Source organism: Xenopus laevis, chromosome 7L (genome assembly GCF_017654675.1).
Source record: "Xenopus laevis strain J_2021 chromosome 7L, Xenopus_laevis_v10.1, whole genome shotgun sequence".
Classification (NCBI taxonomy): domain Eukaryota; kingdom Metazoa; phylum Chordata; class Amphibia; order Anura; family Pipidae; genus Xenopus; species Xenopus laevis.
In genome coordinates this window covers 42,326,293-42,338,798 of record NC_054383.1, presented here as the reverse complement: position 1 = coordinate 42,338,798, position 12,506 = coordinate 42,326,293, and the positions used below count along the sequence as shown (strand labels likewise).

General features: G+C 42.1%; 1 protein-coding gene across 2 annotated transcripts in view; it reads right to left on the bottom strand.

Annotated features, from left to right (window-relative positions):
• Positions 1-2,464: 2,464 nt before the first annotated feature.
• Positions 2,465-12,506, bottom strand: part of LOC108696253 (zinc finger SWIM domain-containing protein 8) — a 50,387-nt gene continuing 40,345 nt past the window's right edge. Inside the window, exons 21-26 of one of the 2 annotated variants that reach the window (XM_018225432.2) lie at positions 10,773-11,246; positions 9,433-9,601; positions 8,664-8,837; positions 7,896-8,015; positions 6,903-7,081; positions 2,465-3,529 (exon numbers count right to left, since the gene is read on the bottom strand). In XM_018225432.2, coding sequence (XP_018080921.1) covers positions 3,326-3,529; positions 6,903-7,081; positions 7,896-8,015; positions 8,664-8,837; positions 9,433-9,601; positions 10,773-11,246 — 1,320 coding nt within the window. In that variant the 3' untranslated portion in view covers positions 2,465-3,325. Of the gene's footprint in view, positions 3,530-6,902; positions 7,082-7,895; positions 8,016-8,663; positions 8,838-8,860; positions 8,980-9,432; positions 9,602-10,772; positions 11,247-12,506 lie in introns of those variants that run through there. The other variant, XM_018225434.2, reaches the window with a different exon arrangement.

The following is a 12,506-nucleotide window of genomic DNA, read 5'->3' as shown; positions in this document are numbered from 1 at the left end:
AGTTCAAATCAATAGAGATGGGACATGGAGTGGATCGGCTTCTCTCTGCAAAAAAAATACTATAAGGTTGGCTGCAGAGTCCACCGCTTATTGGCTCAGGTGTGGGACCCACCGATGGGCCTGCAAACTGATATCTGGTTGAAAATGTACTAGATATCGATTGCACAGGATTAAAAATCCTATCAGGACAATGACTGATTCTCGTGCAGTCCTCACCTCAAGGCCCTGCATTCCCGTTGTTGTTATCTGATCACTTGGCCCTATATCTCCCATCTCAATGTGACATATTAGATCAAGCATGTCCAAAGTGCGGCCCGGGGGGCCAATTGCGGGCCCGTTTTCAAATTTACACCAGCCCTCAGCCTCCATCATAAAATTAATAATAATGCAGGCCGCCAGCACAGTGTGATCAGGAATCGCGTAGCCATAGCAGTAATATTAAGGCACATTAGTGAAATGATCTGCCACTTGGTCTATACTGCTGCCTGTGTGCTGAAGGTGTTAGTAATAGACACTTACTGGCACATAGAGACGCGCTGCTCCTGCATACTTCTAGGAGGATCATTTCACTAATGTGCCCAAATATTACGGCTACGCGATTCCTTGTTTAAATAAGTTAAATGATTTTAATAGTTCAAAGAATGTCAGGCTGAATGGTCGACCCCCACACATTTTCACCTCACCAAATCTGGCGAAAATTTTGGACACCCCTGTATTAGATTGTTTCATGACTTCTCCAAACACGCAGGTCTGTGTGTATGTCCAGCTGAAATCCCAAGCAGGCAATAGCTGGCGTTACTGGCTTGTGGTACAGCTCTCAGAAACAGCAGCCTCAGATCTGTGATTGGTCACATTTACACATCAATTCTTTCAACATCTACAGTAGAGTAAAGGAATTGTTCAGTGTAAAAATAAAAACTGTGTAAAAAGATAGGCTGTGCAAAATAAAAAATGTTTCTAATATAGTTAGTTAGCCAAAAATGTAATGTATAACGGCTGGAGTGACTGGATGTGTAACATAATAGCCAGAACACTACTTCTTGCTTTGCAGTTCTCTCGTCTTTCACTGATTTGTTACCAGACAGTAACCAATCAGAGACTTGAGGGGGGGCCACATGGGTCATATCTGTTGCTTTTGAATCTGAGCTGAATGCTGAGGGTCAATTACAAACTCACTGGACAGAAATGTACCATATGGCCCCCCTTCAAGTCGCTGACTAAATCTGTATTCTGTTCTGTTAGACATCCAGTCACTCCAGTCTTTATACATTACATTTTTGGCTAACTAACTATATTAGAAACCTTATTTTATTTTGCACAGTCTATCTATTTACCCAGTGTTTATTTTTATACTGAACAATTCCTTTAAGATGGTGACAGATGAGACACCACACCTGGTCATCCCTGTCCCATACTGCTTCACTGAATTCACATATCATAGATTTAGGGTTAGCTTTAAGCTTTGAAAAGCTGAAAGTATGGTGGGTTCAAAGACCTTATTGGGCAGATTACGCTTCTCTGGCCAATTTACTACTTCCTCCTCCGATCATGGCTGCAATTTAGGGAAGAGTCAAGAACTAGCATCCAACTGGGTTTAGTTAATGATTTACTAGTAGATTAAGGGGCACATTTACTAAGCCCTAGTGAAGGATTTGAAGTGAAAAAATGTCGAATTTAGAAGTTTTTTTTTTTTGGGTACTTCGACCATCAAATAGGCTACTATGACCTTCGACTACGACTCGAACTAAAAATCGTTTGACTATTCGATAGTCGAAGTACCGTCTCTTTAAAAAAAATATAAAAAACTTTGACTACCTACTTCGCCACTTTAAACCTACCGAGCTACAATGTTAGCCTATGGGGACCTTCCCCATAAGTTTTCTAAGCTTTTTCTGATTGAAGGATCGTTCGATTCAAAGGATTTAATTGTTCGATCTAAGTATTTGCGGTAAATCCTTTGATATTCGAAGTTGAAGGATTTTACTTCGAGGGTCGAATATCGAGGGTTAATTAACCCTTGATATTCGACCCTTAGTAAATGTGCCCCTAAATGTATGAAGATCCAAATTACAGAAAGATTGGTTATCCAGAATACTCCAGGTCAAATGCATTCTGGATAATAGGTCACATACGTGTAATTGCTTGGCAGGATTTAACCCATTACTATGTTGGTGGTCTTTGACTAGAAACAAACACACCCTTATATACTAGTGGAAAATAAAAAAACGACCCACTCGGGTAACTGCCCAATGAGGATGTTTTTAGGCCTACTGAAGTGTGAACTGCTTAAATTGCCCAAAAACAACCAGTAAACGTATCTTGCCTAACAAAATGAATCCACGTTTTAGGCAAAAGGTGAGCATACATATAGAGAGCATGTTCTTTTGGGGCCCGACATCACATGGACGGTAACTCTCCCCATAGAGCATGAAATCTTCTCTACATTAGAGACGGCAAAACAGCATTTCATGTAAAGATACCTTTTAATTAGGAAACAAAGAAAAGGACAAAGCATAAACTGAACAGCAAAAAACTGCAGGAGGGCCGGTGGCTACAGGGGAGGGACAGAAGAAACAAAACATGTTTGGAGACACTGCAGTGGCAGGAATTTATTTCGTGGCCACACCACACACCCTGTATGATAAAGGATAATTACCAGACCCACGCTAGTTCCTTTCAGTGTCCCCTATGGGAAGAAACACATGAAGACTACCTTTTTAATTGGCCCTCGTGCCAAAAGTATTGACCCCCTCCCTCCCAGTGCGTTATACAAGGGAAAAAATACATTGATAAAAAGCTAAAATAAATATTTTGCAAAGACAAAACACACACAGAAGACAGGCGTGCACACACTGCAAACTAACCCTAGTGGGGAGAAGAAGCGGTGGCCCAAACTGGGAGCCAATTACAATCCAGAAAGATCATCCCAGCCAAGTTGACCACTCAAACGCTCGATGAAACAAGTGTTTCGTAATGTGAGGAATGATGTTAAACCAGTGATTGGTGAAGCCTTAAACTAAAAATAAAATAACTATAGATTAAAAAAAAAGAAATCCAACGTTGTACAAATATTTTAAGGGTGCGGTCAAAGTTCTACCACGTGGTTGTGGGGTTGGAAGGGTGAAAGCCACTCCCTGACGGAAGCGAAGCTCTAACATAACGCTCTAATGTAACAATGTAACATCGCTGGCTCACTGCAATAACTTTCAGCCTAAGACATTAAGTCCAGTCCCAAACTGGATCATGTGTAGAGTCCTATTCTCTTTAAGGAGCTCGTATCCCCCGAAGAGAGTCCTTGGTTGCTAATCAACTTGTGCCTGTGTTGTCAAGGAGAAAAGGTGGCCATTTCTAGGGAAACCCTCTGCCACAGCTCCTTGGTCTGCTTGTTACGTTTCAGATTCTGTAGGATGTCGTTGAACTGCATTGCTCCTAAAGGCGTGAGACAGAATGCACCTCTGGCGCTGCGGATGGCGTTTACGAAATCATCGTAGTCGGCCGGGGTGAGGTGGATGAGTCTGTGGTGGATGTACTGGAAGGTAAAACAAAAAAGAACGAACATTGGATCATTGAATGGAGATTTGTTTAGCAGAAATTCTGAGGTGCCAACTGAAAATCTGACCTGCTGCTCCAGTATCGGCAAAGCTACTGCCAGACTAGGTGATCTCTGCAGGCCCAGAATCCGCTCCTATACAAGCATTGTCTCTGCCTGCGATATCGTCTGTGTAATGCAAACTCTTACAGTTTTATGCTGATATCCGAAGCATCTTCCTGCACCCGGGCACAGACAATGCATCCAGGTGCAGACACATCAATGAGGAGCGGATTATTGGCCTACGTTTCTGCAGTCCAACATCTGCCTAGTCTGGTATTAGCCTATAGCAATAGGATAGAGATGGCCTTACATGCACAGTAGTGATATGCGGGCCGGCCCGAAGCCTACGTACACCCCGCCCCAAACCTTTTACTGCCCCACTGCCAATTCTGTGCACACTCTTTTATATGCTTGTGCCATCAGTGCTCCACCCGTGATGTTGGGACAGGCGCGGGTGTATAAATGAAGGAGCACACCAGGTTAGGCTCAGGTGCGGGGCCAGATTAAGGTGACCCACACATTACTAATGCACAGATAAGATTGGATGATTATGGGGCAGATTTACAAGGGTCAATTGAAAAATCAAATTTCAAATTAGATTTTTCGCGTTTTTTATGGCCAAAACTGTCAAATTTGACTAGGGAATTGTTAAAATTCGATTTTTTAAAAATTCTAATTTGATTTTCATTATTTATTATAGTCTGGCCCATTAAGAACTCAAATTTGACTATTTGCCGCCTAAAACCTGCTGAATTGCTGTTTTAGTCAATGGGAGATGTCCTGGGATCAATTTGAAGTTGTTTGCAGCCTTCCCGACATTTGAGTTTTCAGAGAAAAAACTCGAATCGAGTTTTAAAAACTCGAATCGAGTTTTTAAAACTTGAATCGAATTAGATTTGAATTCAATACAAGTTTTCCGGTCGATCCTATTCACCTAAGTTTAGAAGATGTATTTTTTAATAAATTTTGATTGGTCGGATTTCAAATTCATGGGAGTTTCCAGGAATTTTAATAAAAACACCATGAATTCGAAATTCAACTTTTAATAAATCTGCCCCTATCTGTGCATGGAGGCCACTGATCCGGGTGATATCTATGTGATATGGATTTTAGTTATTCCAATAGGAAGTAGGGAAGTCACAAAACTGAAATATTCACTTGGAAGTTCAAATTCTCTGGATGTTCTGCACTAGGCATTGCCCCGTGTTCGATTACAGGTGAGTTGCAATGTGATGCAGTAGTGAGACCTAAATACGTAAGGATAATGGCAGACAGGCCAAGAATAAGCCCCTACACTGGTGTTCGAATCCTGTCCTGTCTGCACTCACAACAACTATATTGACCTGGGTGCAGGGCCACACTGCAGATTTCAGCACAAGAATCCAAAGTCTCTGTTTCTTCTATGAAATCAGTTGAGTGTGCCTGACACATATGTTGTGGGTGCAGACAGGACAGGATTCTAATGCCAGTGTAGGGGCTCATTCTTGGCCTGTGTATTTCAGCTCCATCTGACATTAGTCTAAGTGCTTAGAAGGCATACAATAGTACATTAGACAAAAGATCAAAGATTAAAAGAATAGACTATTTGTGATAAAGGAAAAGGTCCGTTTGGGTACACTGCATGAGGCCATCTTAGTGGTAACAAAAAAACATAATTAAGGGAAAATACACATATTAATCTCTATAAATGTGGTACCAAGGAGAGTGCAGAATGAACTATTTCCACTAGGAATGGAGACTAAGGCAAAGGAAGCACTACCTGATATACAGAGGATGTGGTGTGTCCTGCAGATGGACAATATGTAAATATAGACTTTCTAGCCAAAGAAATGGCAACTGCAGCTGTGAGTGTTAAATACAATACAGGCCAGGCTGTAATATAAGGGAGTTGGTATTACCAAGAGAGCGACACATCTGGGGATATTGGTCAATATGATTTACGTGTCAGTAAGTAAGGATGGCTAAATCCAGGAGTAAATGAATTCCACCGGCACACAGGTCTTAGTTGCAAGCAGGGACAAGCCTTGCTGTGTTTTATTTGCGTGATGCAACGTTTCGGGGTGATCCCCTTTATCAAGCATCCAGGCCCAGACTGGCAATCTGTTGGTTCTGGCAAATGCCAGAGGGGCAGCTGTAAGTTGCCAGACAGTCACTATTTATTGGGCCTCTGTGGACTTGAAATGCCAGGGCCTCTTTAGAATGGCAGACCAGACGTGGCTAAATGATGGGGAATGTATCAGCTGGGGGCCACAGTGCCAATAACCTATCCCAGCTTATATTTGTATGTGTTATTATATCTGTAGGTGTTATTATATGTGTATGTGTTGTTGTTATATCTGTATGTTATTCTGATGCTTCCTGGTTTTCTATTTTGAGCCGTTTTGAGCATCAGATTTGGTTGACCGGGGTCAAGATTCAAATGAAACTGTAGCCATATACTGTTTATCCATACACCTCTGATTTACACAGGTGGGTGAGCTGGCAAATGTGAACATAACTGATCTCAAGATTTAGCTGTATCCGTTACTCAGCGGCTGTCAGGTTTGTTATCATGTGTAGTTCAGACTGTTCTCTCATGTACTGGGATATCACTCGTCTCTTAAACCCCAGGATTGAAATGACTATAGAGCATGTGCACTGATTATACAAACTGCTCTGATGAACAAAGGATGGCGAGTGGGACTAGGCCTATTTAAAATAATCTTCAAAACAATCCGTCTAATAGAAAACTGGGTTATTCTTCAGGGGTCTACACCAAGCTCATCTATCATGGATACTTTCCAGCAATACTGATATTGGCAAGAAGCCCTAACAGTCATCCCCCTATAGTTGCACATGGTAATTAAAGGGGGGGGTTCACCTTTATGTCAAATCTTAGTATGTTATAGAATGGCAATTCTAAGCAACTTTTCAACTAGCCTTCATTTTTTATAGTTGTTTTTAATTATTTGCCTTCCTCCTCTGACTGTTTCCCCATCTACAAATGTATTGTTATTGCTACTTTGTATTACTCATATTTCTGTTCAGGTCCTCTCCTATTCATAATCCAGTCTCTTCTTCAAATCAAAGCATGGTTGCTGGGGTAATTTGGACCCTGTCAACCAGACTACTGAAATGGCAAACTGGAAAGCTTCAGAATAAAAAGCGAAATAACTCAAAAACCATAAATGATAAAAAATGAAAACCAATTGCAAATTGTCTCAGAACATCACTCTCTGCATCAAACTAAAAGATAATTCAAAGGCAAACAACCCCTTTCACTCCAAGTCCTGTTCAGAGGGAGGGATACAATATCGGGATGCTGCGTTACCTGCATGTAAGACTGCTGGCAGCGCTGTACCAACTGATGAAAAGCGGGGGTGCGCAGGTGATTATGGATGTGGGCAGGGTTCAGTCTCTGTAGAGTCTCCATGATGATCTCCTGTAGAACAAATGGACTCAGCACCCCCTTGGCCGCCCCAACACAGAACTGATGCACGTAGTTGACACCTTGCACCAAAGAAAAAGGAAAAAACAAATCATCAAAACTATTATCAGAATCCCTCGGTATCTATACAGTGTATGTAAGAATTCAACTACTGATAGAAGGAGGATTCTCTGCGCTCAGGTATTCTTGGTCTTGGTTTATATAATAGAAAACAAGTAGAAATGACCCCCTCGTTGCCGGTTTCCCTGTAACCAATAAAAGGTTCTTGAGTGTTAAAGACAATGAAGGTCAGGGCTGTGGCTATTGAATTGCAATGAACAAGCTCAGACATTGAGGGAAAGGTCAGAGGCAGAGGATGCATAAACGTCGTCTCATTATAGCAAAGTGGCTTGTGCAATGTGAGAAGCTTGGCATTCACAACGCTCGCCGCATACAACATTAATTAAGTCCAATGTGGAGAAGGAGAAAGTACAAATGTCTCATAATTTTGCACTTTAAAGGGTAAGTAAACCCGTGTATGGCATTATTCCCAAAGAGAAATGCCAGGGAACTCCTCCAGCCAAACTGAAGGATTCAGCATTCATTCCAGTTCCATGATATTAATGATCATTTTATCACCCATGAGACAAATCTGTTTTATAGGATACAGTGGAGCAACTTACCTAACTAGACCAGGTCTAGACTTTACTGGATACCCCAGACTGGTCGCAATGGGTTGCTAGACCTACTGTTATAAAAAGCTAGTGTTCCTAGTCTTTCCCAGAATGCCAGATCCTTTGTTATAATGAGCCAGTGCAGGTCTCCAACACCCAAGAGTGGATTTCTCCTTATGTTCCAACTAGTGATAAGGCTAAGGCCACAGAATATATTTCTTACCTAACTTGGCAGCTAAACCTAGTAACCATTTCACATCTTCTGTGTATGGAGGGCTTCTGGAGAAGTTGTTAGGGTGGTCGTTGTGGGCTCTCCTGCCCAGCATCTCTAGAGCCAGCATCCCTGCAGGCAAACCAAATGGCAACATGACATGGAGAAATACAGTTTACAGTGAGAGCGGCTAATAAAAGCTTTAGTTATCATGAGGAAGCCAGAATTAGTCAGTTCTGAGACCTGTACTAGGGAGCCAACTTGTATTTTACCCACAATGCAACACAAGTGGATCAGTAAGACCAGGGGTAATACATTCAGTGTGGATATTCGGGTAAAAAATACATGAGAGAAGGCTGTGAATAAAGATACAACTATTGTATGGCTTCTGGTGTAATTCCACTAAGTCTAGTGGGTCAAGACTGCCACACACATTTAGAACATACTTGAGTCCTCTCAGCCAATCAGGAAATTAAAAAGTAAAATGCAGTTTTAGTTATTAGTCTTCAGTTAATATCTGGCATTACATTGGATAATTCTAGCACATTGATCTGGTACCCAATTGCCATTTTAGTGGCAGGAAGGAAGTAGTGGTTGTTGCAGGGTGCTTATCATCACCACCCTAGCTTGAGAGGATAAATATTAATAGTTTTCTGTTTGTAAATAAGGGCAATTTAAAACTGGTACACTAAGGAGACACTAACAGGTGGCCAAGGTGCTGTGCTGCTAATGGCAATGAATGGTAAAACACGTTTATTCCAGGGTGTGCGGTTGACTTACCTACACGATAGGCTGAATGGAGGTAGTGCAAACCCTGGGGGCTTACAGGCTGGCTGTGCTGTTCATCTTCTGCAGGGAAGCCTGGCGTCACTAGAGATGCAGGCTGGGTGCTTAGTGTCGTCATGGTTGACCCTTGGATGGCTGAAAATGCTGTTCCAGTATGAACATTCCCTACTAGAAACAGAGAACGGAACAACTGCAAGGGGAGAATGGCTCAGCCCTACACCCTTCCTATCAGGTGAACTACAAGAGGTATTTACCAGCATGTCTGCAGAAGGACCTCGCCAAACCCCAGTCTGGCTTTATCCCTCAGTACCTGGATATCAACAATAGAAGAATGTATAAATCATCCCATTGCTGCCAAATGAGACAATAAGGCAGGAGCAGCAAAAGGGCTTTGTGGCTTTAGACTAGAGGGTTGGGGAATAAATCATTGAGCTGCATTACTGTTTGAGGTTTAACCTCGCACTTGTACAGCAGAACTGATCAGTAGGGCACACTTTCTACCCTTCAAACTCCTCTAAATGGGACTGGAGTGGATTAGAACTGTAGTTGCCACAGTAACATTTTCCCCCATTTCTAAGTCAATTGACTGCCGGCAAACAAAACGCAGAATTCGATCTAACAGTGACACCTGGTGGCACTGGAACCACTGCGTTTGGATGTGAATCAGACTCAGGGGGAAAGCTAAATACCTTATTTACTGTTCCAAGCCGAATCCCGTAACCGAGATTAGATCTTAGAGCTGTGATTAGCTTTGCTCACTTACTTGCTACATTGGAAGAGAGGGACAGTCCTGTCTCAGCATGGTATGGATGCACAGCAATCTGGGTCATTGAAGGGACCGGTGCTCCAGGAAAGGATACTGCTGTCGCTGCCAGAGATGGGGTTGTTACAGTGTAGGGATACTGGGCCCCGATGAATGCTGGGTGAACAGCCTGCAAATAAATAAAAAGATCCAGAACACAATTGTAATTTAAGCTACATGATGCAAAATTAGAAGTTCATGCACCCAGGTCCCTTGTATGGCAGTTATGGTGGCCTCAGTAAAACCCCAAACAACCCAATGAATTCTATGTACAGACAGGAAACAGAACCAGTGATGATAATTGGGTTGCCACAGCACACACTTCCAGTGAGTTAAAAAGAGGTGACTTTGAGTCTGGCCATGTCTGATACTACTTACGCCATATAAACTATAAAAAACAAATGCAGCTGCTTTAACATCTATAGCCCCTTTGTGTCCCAAATGATATCAGGCTTTTTATAAATGCATTTGTTTTATTATAAATCAATCAAGTGCTTCTGATACAGTTCAATAAAATGTACTTTAATTCTGTGCTTGTAAAACCTGTTTGTTTGATTTAGAACCTATAAAATTCTTCCTATAAATAAGTGTCTTGGCTGCAGTGGAGGCAGTCAGGAAGGGACCCGTTTTGTAGATGAATACAGATAGACACATATATAAATATGTAGTTTGATGTATGACCAGCATCTACAAAGAATAAATATTAATGTATATAAAGCAATTTTACTATTTGGTGTCACTTTCCCTGTGGGACAAAGATTATTTTCATAAGTTGCAATGATTTTTCCTGGACTCCATTTCCCAGTATACATGGGGACTAGCTATGGATTGCTGGGAAAGACACTTGACATTAATTCCCTGATTAAATAAATTATGACAGGAGTAAAAAGGAATGTAGGATGGTCACCTTAAACTGATGTACTAATCCATTAAGATTGCACAATTGATGACTGTATTTGTTTCATTAAAAAAAGTAAATAAAAGAGATTTTAAAAAAAGGAATGTAGGAACTCATGGGAAATGAGACAAACAGCCTATGGTAGTATTATTCTATGAGTGCTGGTGGAATAGGGCAGCCTTGAAGGAAAGTGGGAACAAAATAATGTCCACTATCAGGTAAAATATTAAAAATGAATCTGCAGAAATCCCCAATTACCATCACCAATATACATATACTTGCAAATGTTGTAAGGCAACCAGAATGCTGAAGAAAGGATAATGTTAAGAGAGATATCAGAAACCAAATAGTGGAATTGTTGGAGTTAGAAATGAATCAAACCCCTTGCTTTATGGTCTCTTACCTGGGTGTACAGTGCTCCTGGGACAGGAAAGAGAGCTGGCTGTGAGAGTTGCTGGCGAGGGATACCAATATACTGTGGGTTACAGACAGATGGTATATGTGTTTGAAGAGTGGTGTAAGGGTGGAGACCCTGTGTATGTGCATGAGCCATTGCAGTATGTTGCTGATATATTGTAGAGCCTACTGATATCACTGGCACAACAGTCGCTGCAGTCACAGCAGTTGCGACAGTCACAGTGGAGGTATCCTGGATCATCCTGTTGTCTGAAAGTCCACGAATTGCTTCTGGCACCGACCGTGCCCCTCCAGTACTGCAGCCAGTAGCCCCCTCTCTCGGCACGGGAGTCCCACCAACCATCTGCTCATACAGCCAGTACCACTGATGGGCCACTTCAAACAAGACCTCAGGATAAACGCCTCCTCCCTTGGCAGCATCTTCTACAGCCATACAGGCCTTTTCCAACATCATGTTATCCTAGACAAGAAGCAGAACTAGTTAGGCTACTCTATAAAATGGGACTAGTGACTTAGCATTATTCATTTCACAATTTCCATTAAATCAGAAAGATTACAATTAAACAGGTTGCCACTTTTTAATATTTTCCCTTTTTGTATGGTCCCACACCAGGCAAAGAATCTGCTGGCCAGCTGCTCCCCTTCACCTTTGCAGGCAAGGAGGATTTTGGCGTAAAATGCAAAATGTTGCATTTTGGCGTAAAATGCAAAATGTTGCATTTTGGCGTAAAATGCAAAATGTTGCATTTTGGCGTAAAATGCAAAATGTTGCATTTTGGCGTAAAATGCAAAATGTTGCATCTTGGCGTAAAATGCAAAATGTTGCATTTCGGCGCTGAAATCCACTATGTCTGCCTGCAACCAAGCAGAGACAATGCTTCCGGGGTCTGGCAGAGCGGATTATTGCCCTGCGATCAGCCATTGTGTGGCCCTAACCTTAAACAGCAATGGCTTTGGGCAGTGTATGGGGCCCTTGGACGGGCTTCCCCAATCAAAAGTCGCCAGATGTCAATTAGGAGGACTGCTTTGTTTCCTTAATTCATTCCTCGATCCAACCGCCTGTATTCTTCATATTGTGATCCAATCGTTGGGCCCTAGGGCCCACTATTGGATCAGCCCGATAACGCCCACCTCTAGGTGGTGATGTAGCCAAACGAGCGGATCTCTCTATGTATAGTTTTCCTTTCACATCTGTGTACAGACCATGAACAAACAAAGGAGGGTCTCATTCCTGCTCTCTACCATTACTAGTTCTTCCCATTGTAGCCATGCAATGCTATGTTATATACAGGCAAAGCAAGTCTATTTCAGTCACTGTGACTTTCAGGAAGCCACTTTGTGTACCTGTGCAATACTAAATCAAGAAATCATTCTTTAAATCAAGCCAAAAAAAAACTAGACAGAGAGAAAAAAGGAGAGAGCAAAAAATGAAATCGCCGCTAACCAAGAGAGGGGATCAACTTCCGGTTCTTGAGGCAGCCCTCCATGCCGGTCCGGTACGGCACTATAGCGAACAAAACAGGCACTGAAAGTGGGAAGGAGGGTGGCGTCCGGAAGGTCATCAAAAGCGGTGGAACCAGAAGATAGGTTAAAACAGATAAACTTTAATGAAATCCTTAAAATTGACAGTACAAGCAGGCAGGGTGAGTGTAGCTTGACGCGTTTCGTGACCAATACGTCACTTCATCAGAAGCTTCTGATGAAGTGACGTATTGGTCAC